General features: G+C 42.6%; 1 protein-coding gene across 3 annotated transcripts in view; it reads right to left on the bottom strand.

The window, feature by feature from the left end:
- The window catches only part of LOC123518877, a 175,780-nt gene that overhangs the window by 28,382 nt on the left and 133,688 nt on the right, over positions 1-13,710 (bottom strand). Inside the window, exon 4 of one of the 3 annotated variants that reach the window (XM_045279927.1) lies at positions 11,322-11,360. The exons of the other annotated variants lie outside the window; for them this stretch is intronic. Coding sequence (XP_045135862.1) covers positions 11,322-11,360 — 39 coding nt within the window. The remainder of the gene's footprint in view (positions 1-11,321; positions 11,361-13,710) is intronic. 3 annotated transcript variants of the gene reach the window in all.

Raw genomic sequence — 13,710 nt, forward strand, 5'->3', positions numbered from 1 at the left:
ACGCACGCACACACACACACACACACACTGGGTTCACAAGCCAGAGGACCGGGGTTCGATTCTCCGGCTGGGTGGAGATATTTGGGTGTGTCTCCTTTCACGTGTAGCCGCTGTTCACCTAGCAGTGAGTAGGTACGGGATGTAAATCAAGGAGTTGTGACCTTGTTGTCCCGGTGTGTGGTGTGTGCCTGGTCTCAGACCTATCCCAAGATCGGAAATAATGAGCTCTGAGCTCGTTCCGTAGGGTAACGTCTGGCTGTCTCGTCAGAGACTGCAGCAGATCAAACAGTGAAACAGTGAAACACACACACACACACACACACACACACACACACACACACACACACACACACACACACACACACACACACACACAACAAAACAATGTACCCAAGCACCACTGCCGTCATCAACACCACCACCACCACCACCACCTGGCTTTAGAGAAAACAAATAATTAGCCACACGCCGCCTCACCAGTGCCCGGCGAACCCTCCATAACTCGTATCCTTTAATGGCCCGAAATAGAAGGAACCTCCCTGCTGGAACACACGCCAATTATCGCAGACAATAACACGCAATTAAAGTCATTTCCTACAAATTCAGTTCCCTCCGAGCCCTCATCATTGCCAGGAGCGAAGTGAATGAAACTCGGGCGGCACAACCACCACCACCTGCACCGCTAGCAGCACCGCCGCCTTCACCAGCCCGTAACAAGTGTTTAATACGTGTCCACTGAGAAAAGGCAGGGCGAGGGAGGACGAGGGTACGTAGCGGTGATGTGTGGTGAGTCACGAGGACTTGGGAAACTCAGGAGATGGTGATGGTGATGGTGGTGGTGGTGGTGGTGGTGGCAGGGATAAAAAAAAATAAAATAAAATAAAATAGTAGTGGCAGGACACCTTCGAGGATACTGTGAGAGAGAGAGAGAGAGAGAGAGAGAGAGAGAGAGAGAGAGAGAGAGAGAGAGAGAGAGAGAGAGAGAGAGAGAGAGAGAGAGAGAGAGAGAGAGAGAGAAAGCAAACCAAGAAAATATAAACTAGTGAGACAGACAGACAGACAGACATAAACAAAGTAAGTAAAATGAAAGACAGACAAACTTACTGACAGACAGTAACACAATGACAGACAGACAGATTAATAAATAGATAGATAGACTGATAGAGACATATATGGATAGATAGATACAGAAACCTGCAGACAGATAAAGAGACAGACAAAGAAAAGCGGAGATCACAATAACTAAAGAGAAGACACACAACAACAAATAGAGCAACAACAACAAGGAGGAGGATTTGGAGGAAATATGCTCAATAAACAAGAAATCTCAGTCTCCACTTTGGTACGTATGACACACGAGAGAACAATAGATTTACCTTAAGGGTACTGCGAAACGGAAGAGACGAGCAATGAAGTAAGGCGATTCAAAATTTACAGAAACACAGAGGGAAAAACAACGCACGAAAGGAAGCGAATAGATACACCATTTTACATGTAATTAACGGGGTTGTTAAAAGTTTAGGGAAAGTACCAAGCCTGTTGGGTAGGACTGTACGTACTGTATATGTTACTATAATATCAAGTGACCTCAGAGGACCCGCGCACTCAACCACATACTATATTATCCAGTGTGGTGTAAATTTCTGAAAAGATTACAAGAGTCTCTCAACCAATGGCTGTATTATTCTCAACGGCCTGTAATTTTTAAACGTTTCAACTACAACGATCACTTTTCAGCACAATAAAAAGTCTTTTGCAAATTTAAAGAATGCTTTGATATGCCACAGCAAAGTATCAGATGTTCAGTAAAGTTAAAGTTTTATTCGTATATGTAGATTAAGCTTTGCTAGGCAAAAAAGCATAGAATTACTCAGTGTTTCATTCGTCGTAGAAGAGTTAAGGGAAAAGGCTCACTCAAACACTAATTACACTTTGTAAGAGAAAGAAGACTGGGAAACTCGAAATGAAATAAGAGATTTCACATTTTTCATTACTGGTTAGCTTCCGTGTAACTTAATTCCAACTTTATCCATCATGATATGAAAACTCTTGAATTAAGTAGAATCAGAAGCTTTTCATATCTCAAAAAGATAAAGGCTTTTAAAATAAAAACAAATATCCTGAAGTTATTTGATAAATGTATAAAACGATCATATTTAACGGAATTATCCAAATAGTACACGAAAATAAAATATACAAAGACGTCCTACTAATAAGAATAAGAAAAATAGCAATAAAATGAGTGTTCAGTCGAAGGATTTTGAAATATACAAAACACAACACCAAAAGAAAGGATGAAACCAGTGATATCTTTGTCGTGTAAAAATCCTTAATTCAAATATCGGAGAGCGCTATTGAACATGCATAACTGAACAAAATAAACGGTAACAATTGAAAGAAAAAAGGAGAAGAAGAAAAGGCATACATAAAATATTCCTTTCCAATCAAGAGCTGCTGCCTCGAGCGAATGGTTGCGAGATATAGGAAAGCGTGAGTCTTGAAATCATCCACTCACTGAAGAGAAAAGGAAACGGAAAATAAAATACACAAACAATTAAAATGTATAATATGTTACTAGAAGTGAAGGACGTATCACTACCTCGTCCAGTAACATTGATACAGGGAAAGATAGAACATACAGACAGAGACAGAATTACACAGATACATCGACAGACAATCAGGCAAAAAGACAAGAGATAGATAATCAACACATATACACATGCATAATATACTATTTCTTAAAGCCACATAATAAAGAATACATATACTTCAGAAGAACAAGGAGGTAAAAAGAGGCTACGAGAATATATATATATATATATATAAAGACAAAAAATATAAAAAAAGGGGGAGCTTCGACACAATATCAATTTCCTAATGAGACAATACAGACCAAGTTTTAGCTGGTGAGTCAACAACACTCGACAAAGGATATAGAGACTTCTTTACCATCCTCTCCAGCTCATTGTTTGACTTGGGAAAATAAAGAGGCTTACACAGAAACGAAACTATTGATGATAATGATGACAGTTATAATAATGATAATAGTAATAGTGGCGGTGATAGTGACGGCGATATGAAAGTAAATAAGCTCGAACACAGATATTAGTAACGTCTCCTTCTTCCGCATCTCCACAAGCTATCTCTCCCAGCCATCCTCCTCCTCCTCCTCCTTCCCGTCCATTCAGATCAGTCCTGGTCTTTTCTCACATTGGTCCGCTACGTGCCGTTCTATCCTGCTCTGTGTCATCCTACACAGCTCTCTCCTACTCTACCTCACCCCGCCGATAGACTAGACACCCCTCGCCCCAAGCACTCGCAAACTCATTTTATCTTCATAACTTCGTTTTTCTTAGAGGTTGAAATATTCAGTGAAGACGAATGAAATTTTTGTGAGATATATAACTGCTCAACTGCTTCCTATACGGTTATTATTTTTCATCCTTTGACTTTAAGTAAAAAAAAAAAAAAGGAAAAGACGAATTAATTTCAGTAGAATAACAAAATAAATACTGTTAACTGTTTTCTGTGTAAGTTATTTATCATACAAAGTAATACCTGGTTTATGCTACCCGGAACACCCACCACCCACCATCCTACCCAGGCCACCCCGTCGCACCCCGGCCCAGCACCAGTCTATCCCTGTCCCCTTGGAGTCCCACTGGTCTGCTCTGTTCACCGCGGTTCATTGTCCTGTTACTGGAGGCACATGGGTGAGGCGGAAAGATATGAGAGAGAGAGAGAGAGAGAGAGAGAGAGAGAGAGAGAGAGAGAGAGAGAGAGAGAGAGAGAGAGAGAGAGAGAGAGAGAGAGAGAGAGAGAGAGAGAGAGAGAGAGAGAGAGAGAGAGAGAGAGAGAGAGAGAGAGAGAGAGAGAGAGAGAGAGAGAGAGAGAGAGAGAGAGAGAGAGAGAGAGAGAGAGAGAGAGAGAGAGAGAGAGAGAGAGAGAGAGAGAGAGAGAGAGAGAGAGAGAGAGAGAGAGAGAGAGAGAGAGAGAGAGAGAGAGAGAGAGAGAGAGAGAGAGAGAGAGAGAGAGAGAGAGAGAGAGAGAGAGAGTGTGTGTGTGTGTGTGTGTGTGTGTGTGTGTGTGTGTGTGTGTGTGTGTGTGTGTGCGCGCGCGCGCGCCCAAAACGTTCACGTCATCTATTAAAACAGTAGACGTGACTCTAGGTACTAGGTATTACTTGATAAGGGGAAACTTATCGAGGTTCTTATCTCAAAAGAATATAATCATTTACACATTTTACAGTACATAAACTCAACACTACTAATAATAAAAGAAGAAAATAACAGACTGTTACGTTCACCGGTTAAACTGGTAAGATTGGCATCGGAGAGCCGGTGAACAATAACAATAAAAAAAACACTGCAGGTTCAACTGGTGAGGAAATGCAAAAGGGGTCACTTTAAAAGCTACTTTAATAACCCATAATGAAATTGACACATATATAACAAGAAACATGAAACACAGATATATAACATGAAACACAGGAAAATGACATACACATATACATATAACACAGTAATAAATACAACAATAAAGAACCCAACTTAATACCTAACAATAATCCTAATCCTATATAGAGGCAATGTGGAAAACACGGACGAGGGAAGTGATACTTATGCGGTGTCGCAGTGGTGAAATGCTGGGTGATGGTTGATCCCACGGCAGAACCAAGAGGCGTTGTGTTCACTGGTTGAGGCTTGGATCTCAACTGCCAATCCAGAAAACCAAGAGCTGGCTCAACACTTTCGGTTGAGTCGAAAGGGCCGCGTGAATCCAACTTCGGGACAGTAGCCGGGCTTCATGAAACGGTGACGTGGAAGGTTCACGAGACGGTGGCGTGGAAGGTTCACGAGACGGTGACGTGGAAGGGAGGCGGAGAGGTGGCGAACGAGGTAACAAGCGGAGGAGGTGATGGTAGTAATGCATGTTACGGGCGGGCCGTAACATTTCCTCCCCCCTAAGACCTCCGTAATGGGCTCATGAAGGAGGTGAGACGGGAGATCTTGATAAGGCGTCGGCGATGATGTTGTCCACCCCCTTGATATGATGGACTTCCAGGTTGAAAGGTTGAGTTAACAAGGCCCACCTAAGAATGCGTTGGTTTCGGTTCCTCATGGCGTACAGGAAGGCCAGAGGATTGTGGTCCGTGAAGACCTTGGTGATGTGCGGACCAGGATGAAGATAGCACTCAAAACGTTGGAGCGCCAGCACGAGTGCCAGAGCCTCCTTTTCGATGGTGGAGTAGTTGAGTTGATGGTGTTTCAGTTTTGCAGAGTGGTAAGCGATGGGATGGAGGATGCCGCTTGTGGGGTCCGGTTGTAGTAGGACAGCACCCACTCCAACTCCACTCGCGTCAACTTGTAAATGGAAGGGTCGGGAGTGATCCGGCGTCCAGACCACTGGTTCCGAGGAGAGAAACGCCTTGAGGTGTTTGAAGGCTTGGTCACAGGCCGGGGTCCAGTGGAAGGGGACGGAAGTGCTGAGAAGGTCCGTCAAGGGGGGCGGCCAGGGTGGAGAAGTTTTTACAGAAGCGTCTGTAAAACCCAGCCATCCCCAAGAACCTCATGAGAGCTTTCCTGGTGGTAGGAACAGGGAAGCCAAGGATGGCCTCAACGTTAGCTCTCTTGGGGTGAACCTTGCCGTTCCCCACCACATGTCCCAGGTAGACCACCGTAGACCTCCCGAAGGTGGACTTGGCCAGGTTGATGGTAAGCCCGGCTTCCTGCAACCGACCCATCAGCCTCCGAAGACGGGTCAGATGTGTTGCCCAGTCGTCTGCAGTCACCACCAGGTCGTCCAGATACGCGGATGTTCCCCTCCAAGTCCTGAGTTATGTAATTTATAGCCCTCTGGAAGGTGGCGGGAGCATTAGACAATCCAAAGGGCATCACTGTGTATTGGTATAGTCCGAAGGGAGTGATGAAGGCGGATATTATTTGGGCCTCGTCCGAGAGGGGAATCTGGTAGTAACCTTTAAGCAAGTCTATAGTGGTTACAAATTTGGCTACTCCTATACTATCTATAAGGTCCTCTATCAAGGGCAATGGGTAGGAGTCTGGCACCGTCACTTTATTTAATTTCCGGTAGTCGGTGCAAAATCGACTACTACCATCTGGCTTAGATGTTAACAGGCAGGGAGAAGCCCAAGGAGATATACTAGGTTCTGCAAGGTGATGACAGAGCAGATAGTCTACCTCTTTTTCATCAAGTCTCTTTTAATGGGTGAAATGCGATAGGCTGGTTGTCTTATAGGCTTGATGTCGGTAGATGTTAATCTTATGTCATGTTGGATAGTATTACAAACTCCTGGAAGGTCACCTGTGATTTCAGAAAAGTCTAGCAATAACTTTTTAAGATCAGACTGTTGTGAAGGTGTTAAGGAAACAAACACCTCATCCAGGTTGGACATGATTTGGCTGTTTGAGGGGCGTCCTTTAGGTGACGAGAAGAGGAATTCGATGTCGGACTCTTCCTCGGGGGGCACAGGACCAGACTCCTTTCCTATCAGACATACAGGTACAGCGCGAGACAAGTCGTCCTCTGGTTCTCTGGAGTGGTAAGGTTTCATTAGATTAATATGAACAAGTTGGGAATCCTTACGACGGTCAGGAGTGTGGACCACATAATTTAATGGACTTAGTTTTTGAGCCACAACATAAGGTCCCATGAACTTACTGTGAAGAGCATTGCCTGGAGTGGGGAGAAAAAGTAAAACCTTGTCTCCTGGTTTGAAACTTCTCATGACAGATTTGGGAAGAGAATTCTGTTGCATTTTAGTTTGAGATTTGAGGAAGTTTGATTTAGCAAAAGATCTGACTTCACTGATTTTATTCTTAAGGTTACTGATGTAGTCAGACACACTGGGGCTTGAAGGAGTATTTTGAGTAAACCATTGATCCTTTAATATTTTGAGAGGCCCCCTGATCTGTCTACCATAGAGTAATTCAAAAGGGAGTAACCTAAAGAATCTTGAGGAGATTCTCTTAAAGCGAAGAGAAGGAAAGAAATACTTTCATCCCAGTCTCCTTGATGCTCCAAGCAATACTTCTTCATCATGGATTTTAATGTTTGGTGAAACCGCTCCAGACAGCCTTGGGATTGGGGTGGTAAGCCGAGGAGGTAACATGGTCGATGTTTAGCTCATTCACTATCTGTTGGAAAAAATGGCTAGTGAAATTGCTACCCTTGTCAGACTGAATTTGTTTTGGAATTCCTACCGAGGTGAAAAAATGTATTAGATGTTTTACAATGGTCTTTGATGTGATGTTCTTAAGAGGGAATGCTTCAGGGTACCTGGTAGTGGGATCCATGAGGGTTAACAAATACTGATTCCCTCGTTTGGTTTTGGGTAAGGGCCCTACGCAGTCTAGTATGATCTTTTCGAAGGGCTCCGTCTGAACTGGAATAGGCGTCAGAGGAGCTGGCACAAGGCGTTCGTTAGGCTTACCCACAACTTGACATATGTGACATGTTTTTACATAGTGTGACACATCCTTTTTCATTCCTGGCCAAAAAAATGTTGAAGAGCCTTCTTGTAGGTTTTTTGGATGCCTAGATGACCTGACAATCCATCATGAGCTAGTTCTATAATGGCTGGTCTTACAGACAAGGGATGACAACTTGATGTGTTTCTGACCAGGTGTCTAGTTGTTTCAGTTCAGGAGGTCTGTAGGCACGCATCAGGACTCCTTCCTGATAATAAAAACAAGGCAATTTAGACATATCCTTTGTCTCACTGGCCACATGTCTGATCTTAGCCAAAGTGAGATCCTGTTCCTGAGCATTAATCAAATTCTCCTTTGAAATGATGTTATTATACAAGTTGTCAGTAGAGGCAATCATTGGTGGAGGAGGTGATGAAAGGGCAGGGGACTTGGACTGAGACCTGGTGACTGCACACACTGGGAAGAAGTGAGGGATGTTTCGTCCAGGGTCTTAGTGGGACTTTCTGTTAAGGGAGAATCAAGAACAATTAAGTTTGGAACAGCCAAGTTACCCGCAAGATCATTACCCAGTACAAGATGTACCCCGGTACTGGCAGTTCACCAGGTTTAATGGCTACCTCAACCTCTCCTGAAATGAACGGGCACTGTAAGCTAATATTAGCCAAAGGATAGGAGAGCTGTGATTCGAGACCTGTAAGGATCACCTTCTCCCCAGTGAAAGCCTGTTTGATGTTAGGGATGACATCTTCCCTTAAGATGGATTGGGCAGCACCTGTATCACGCAGAACCTTGATATTTATTGCCTTGTCTTTACCATCAGTCAGGACACTTTACCTTGATACATGTACGAGTCATAAAGTTCTAGAGGAGAGTTGACAGGGTTAGCTAGGGCCACTGGTTTCTTGTTCTCAAATGTGTTAGGTCTAGGGGACACAAAAGAAAATTGACGTTGAGAACCCTTGCAATTTGGGTGTCTACATTTCTGGATCGTGTGACCTGGCTTCTTACAGTATGTACACCAGGGGGAATTATATGCATTTGGCGAGAATCCGGTTGGCTTACCACCCGCGCCCCAAAACCTTCCCCAAAGGAGGACCTAACATTAGACAGTGAACCACGACCTCTACTACCCAGGGATCCCATCAACAAAGCAAACGCATCAGCCACTTTAGCGGCAGACATAAGATCACTCTCTCCCGTTCTTCCACATGCCTCAGAATATTAAATGGTAACTTGTTCTTCCATTCTTCCAGGACCATTAGATTGAGCAACTCCGAAAAGGTGGTAATGTTAAGAGCGGCTAACCATTTCTTAAATTGTCTTAGTTTCTCACTAGCGAATTCAACATAGGTGTGAGACTCTGGTTTCACATACTTTCGAAACTGCTGTCTGTATCCATCAGAAGTGATAGAGTAGGCGTCTAGAATGTTACCTTTGATCTCTTCATATTCTACCTCATCACTAAGGCCGTTGTATACCCTATAAGCTTTTCCTACTAGCTTAGGGACAAGGAGAGACACCCACTGATCCTTGGGCCATTTATTCCTATTAGCAATGCTCTCAAAAGCGCGAAATGACCCGTCAACATCAGATTCATCAAAAGGGGGAACTAGCGGAGCAGCTGTAGCAGGATTAAAGCTTGCTAACTGTTTCTTTATATCTATTTCTTCCCTCTAAACTTAGCGTCATTTCGTAGGGCTAACTCCTGAATTTCTAACTCTTTCTCCTGCCTTCTAAGTTGTAACTGAAATTCTCTCTTCTTTTCTGCCTGTAGTTGCATTTGTTTTTCCTGTAGTTGCTTTATCTTGCTTCTTTTCTGCCTTCTCATTTCTTTATCTTCTTTTTCTGCCTGTAGTTGCATTTGTTTTCATGCATCCGGTATTCTAGTTTAAGCTTCTCAATTTCCCATTGACTTATCCTACTCTTATCCTGTTCTTCCTGGGGACTGTGTATTATAGTCCTCGTAGAGGCTGACATGGGAGTTAACTCTTCTATGGCATTTCCTAGCAACTGACCTTCTTGCACTAGATGTTCAACAACTACATTCTTAATGACCTCTTTAGTCATCTGAGACGTGATGGGAACATCAAAATGTTTAGCGATGGCTTTCCATTGGTCCTTCTTTATATTAGCATATTTAAGTTGTTCCAGAGAAGGGTCGGCACAAAAATCTTCAACGTTAAACTGAGCGGAAGCCATATTAAATAGATGTTAAACCACAACAAAAAAATGATAAGCGAATTACTTAAGTGAGGAACTTGGCAGAGTGATAATAAAGGCAACCTTGGAAATTACCTAGATTATACTTAAGTAAACACTTATGAGTACAATCACTAATGAGGGGTAAACTAGAGAGTTACGGCATTAAGAGGGATCCGGATTACTCTAGTTACGAGACTTGAGAGTGAGGAGCGAATTGTACTGAGACTTGTTATTGATAAGGAGGCGGATTAGTCTGAGAGACTAGTTAAAATGGCCGATTCTAACTAGCGAGAAAAATGATCCGCGAAGTGAGGGCATTGAGGGTTCGCATGAACATATGATGATCCCAACACTTGGATAACACTTATTACACACCTGCCTATGTGCAAAAATAGAGATAAGTGCTATCGGTGAACACGCCTTTCTACCTGGTTTCCTGCTCTACCACTGCTATGCGATACCAATGAAAGTCACGAAGCACGTTTAACCCAAAAGGAGCCACTTGATCGCACAAAGGTAAATTTAAACCACACGCAGAGTAAGTCACAGAAAAAAACACATCAGAGTCACAACACCACAGAAACACAAGCAATCACAGAAAAAAGTCACTGGAAAAATGGAACACTGAACATGGGTTATAATGGTCCTGTCACGGTCGCCAATTGTTACGTTCACCGGTTAAACTGGTAAGATTGGCATCGGAGAGCCGGTGAACAATAACAATAAAAAAAACACTGCAGGTTCAACTGGTGAGGAAATGCAAAAGGGGTCACTTTAAAAGCTACTTTAATAACCCATAATGAAATTGACACATATATAACAAGAAACATGAAACACAGATATATAACATGAAACACAGGAAAATGACATACACATATACATATAACACAGTAATAAATACAACAATAAAGAACCCAACTTAATACCTAACAATAATCCTAATCCTATATAGAGGCAATGTGGAAAACACGGACGAGGGAAGTGATACTTATGCGGTGTCGCAGTGGTGAAATGCTGGGTGATGGTTGATCCCACGGCAGAACCAAGAGGCGTTGTGTTCACTGGTTGAGGCTTGGATCTCAACTGCCAATCCAGAAAACCAAGAGCTGGCTCAACACTTTCGGTTGAGTCGAAAGGGGCCGCGTGAATCCAACTTCGGGACAGTAGCCGGGCTTCATGAAACGGTGACGTGGAAGGTTCACGAGACGGTGGCGTGGAAGGTTCACGAGACGGTGACGTGGAAGGGAGGCGGAGAGGTGGCGAACGAGGTAACAAGCGGAGGAGGTGATGGTAGTAATGCATGTTACGGGCGGGCCGTAACAGTGTGTGTGTGTGTGTGTGTGTGTGTGTGTGTGTGTGTGTGTGTGTGTGTGTGTGTGTGTGTGTGTGTGTGTGTGTGTGTGTGTGTGTGTGTGTGTGTGTGTGTGTGTGTGTGTGTGTGTGTGTGTGTGTGTGTGTGTAGAGGGTTCCTAAAGCTTCAGAACTGTCCCACATTCTCCAAGCCACATACCACACCACGCAGGCTAGTGTCAGTTCTCGTGTGTCCAAGATCAGTCAGAATTATGAGAAGAACGTTCCAGCTTTCCTCATCCACCTTCTCTGTCAATCACTCATGAAGGTGACCCGCAGCACTACAACACCCACCTTCCCTGCATCAGTGTTGCTTACCTCTGCATACCAACTCGGCATCTGGCAGTCCAACATTACCTGAAATCAGAGACAAGTATATTTTATTACAACCTGATTACAATCATAACATTCGGCATATAAATAATAATTACTACAGGTAGAAAATATCGCTTGAAGTTTTATTTTATTTGTTTCATGTAAGACATTAAAACACCGTGACAAGAAGAGTGAATCAACAAAAATAATAAGTTATGACACACGCGGAAAAAAATAATTAGTTGAGCCAGTACTTTATGCGTTGCCTGACTATCTTAACACTGTCCTGCACTTTGCTACGGACCATTACCACTACCCCTTAAAAGTGATTTCATCACCGCAGAGATTAAGAAACACTGCCGTGGAGCTCTGCAGACCAGCGGGCGGTGGGCGGCAGCAGACCACCAGGCAGGATGGTGGGTCATCTGGGCAACCAACACGTGCCCTTCTTCCCCTGGGACTGACAAGCGCCCCTTTGATGTTCCTCATATGAGAGTTTTCAGTCTTTAGTGTCACAAACATTTTTTTATTTTTCTGGATAACGCGAAAAAATTCAATTTAGTTAGTGCCGGATTTCATTTCACGATCAAAGCCATATCAAATGGTATGCATGACTCAGCCCCGCTCACTCCAGACCCGCACCTTCCCCTCTTTCATAGCCAATCTATACATACTTTTTGAAATAAAAACTTTTTTAGTAATGGGTTCATTAACTTCTGTAAATTTAAGTAAATTCAAACAAGGATTTGTTTTTATCAAAGTGAAGCTGACATTCTACTCGCTGCCCCACCACAAAATAAATACTGACCTTTGCCTTTATTGACGATGCAATTCAAATAAAACTTTCATACTACGAATGTGCCAGTTTTCTTCCACACTTTTCGTATACACAGACAGCTTTCTAACATGTGAACTGGTGACAGACAGCAGCATAATATCTATTTCAACCAAGCATAAAATGCCCTTCTTATGCAATAAATGAGTAATGAATTTAGTCAACTCGAGGCCATTAAACCTCGGCTGCCACCAAGTCTAGTCTTTTTCATGTTGTTTGAATGTGGTCAGAAATACCATCAAAATATTCACGAGAGATCGATAAAAAACATTACAGAGTGAGGCTGTCCGTGACAACACTCATCTACTTCTTTCTACTATATTCCTTCCTTGTGTTGCGTGTCACTGCCATCATTTCCAGCACATTTACAAAGCCTATTCATACCATTTGAGTGATTTTTCGATTTACTTGTAGGCCACTGAAATATGCAGCACGTAGCAGTGTTGTTACTGTGTGAGGTGGCTGCGCACTCAGCCAGCCAATTCCTTCGGCAAATTTTGAATAACAATTTTATGTAAAAAATTACGTACACGAACTAGTAAGAAGTGAATTTATGACACGGACCCTTTTGGATGATAACCTAGCATTGCAAGAACGTTCAGAACAAATATATATATATATATATATATATATATATATATATATATATATATATATATATATATATATATATATATATATATATATATATATATATATATATATATATATATATATATATGTGTGTGTGTGTGTGTGTGTGTGTGTGTGTGTGTGTGTGTGTGTGTGTGTGTGTGTGTGTGTGTGTGTGTGTGTGTGTGTGTGTGTGTGTGTGTGTGTGTGTGTGTGTGTGTGTGTGTGTGTGTGTGTGTGTGTGTGTGTGTGTGTGTGTGTGTGTGTGTGTGTGTGTGTGTGTGTGTGTGTGTGTGTGTGTGTAATATAGCATAAAGGAGGTTCCAAAAAGCTGAAGATAAATACATTTACAGTTTCATTAGGAACAAAACTCACAAAATAAAAGACGTCTCTGTGGTTCTCTATTCACTTAAATTATTTATTAAGTAACATATAGTGGTAAAACATTAATAATTTCGACTTAAAGTATATGCAGCAAACAGGAAAACGACAGTCACCACGTGTGCTTGTGGTGCCGGCGGGTGGCGTGCAGCATCAGTCACCAAGGTCACATATGTGTATACTCAGCAAGTGAATTGATAAGTAAAATAGGAATTATAAAAGGGACATAAACAAATTTCTTAGCTTCAATAATCAGGATAGAACCAGAAATAATGGGTTTCAAGCTTGAGAAAATGGAAAGGAAGGTTTTCTATCCGAGTGGTTGATGAATAGAACGGAGTCAGTCATCATATTGTTAGTGCTGAGTCAATAGGAAGCTTTAAAAGAATATTAGGCAAATTTATGGATGAGGATGATAGATGGATTTAGGTAGTTTTATTCACACAAGGACTGCTACGTGTAGGCCTGACGACTACTTGTAGCTTCCTTAAGTTTCTAAAGTTCTGGGCTTCTCAACACTGGTTCACAGCGGAGCGGGGTCTGTGTTGCCTTCAAGTACTGTAG

This window comes from Portunus trituberculatus, chromosome 44, assembly GCF_017591435.1.
Source record: "Portunus trituberculatus isolate SZX2019 chromosome 44, ASM1759143v1, whole genome shotgun sequence".
In the NCBI taxonomy this organism is placed as follows: domain Eukaryota; kingdom Metazoa; phylum Arthropoda; class Malacostraca; order Decapoda; family Portunidae; genus Portunus; species Portunus trituberculatus.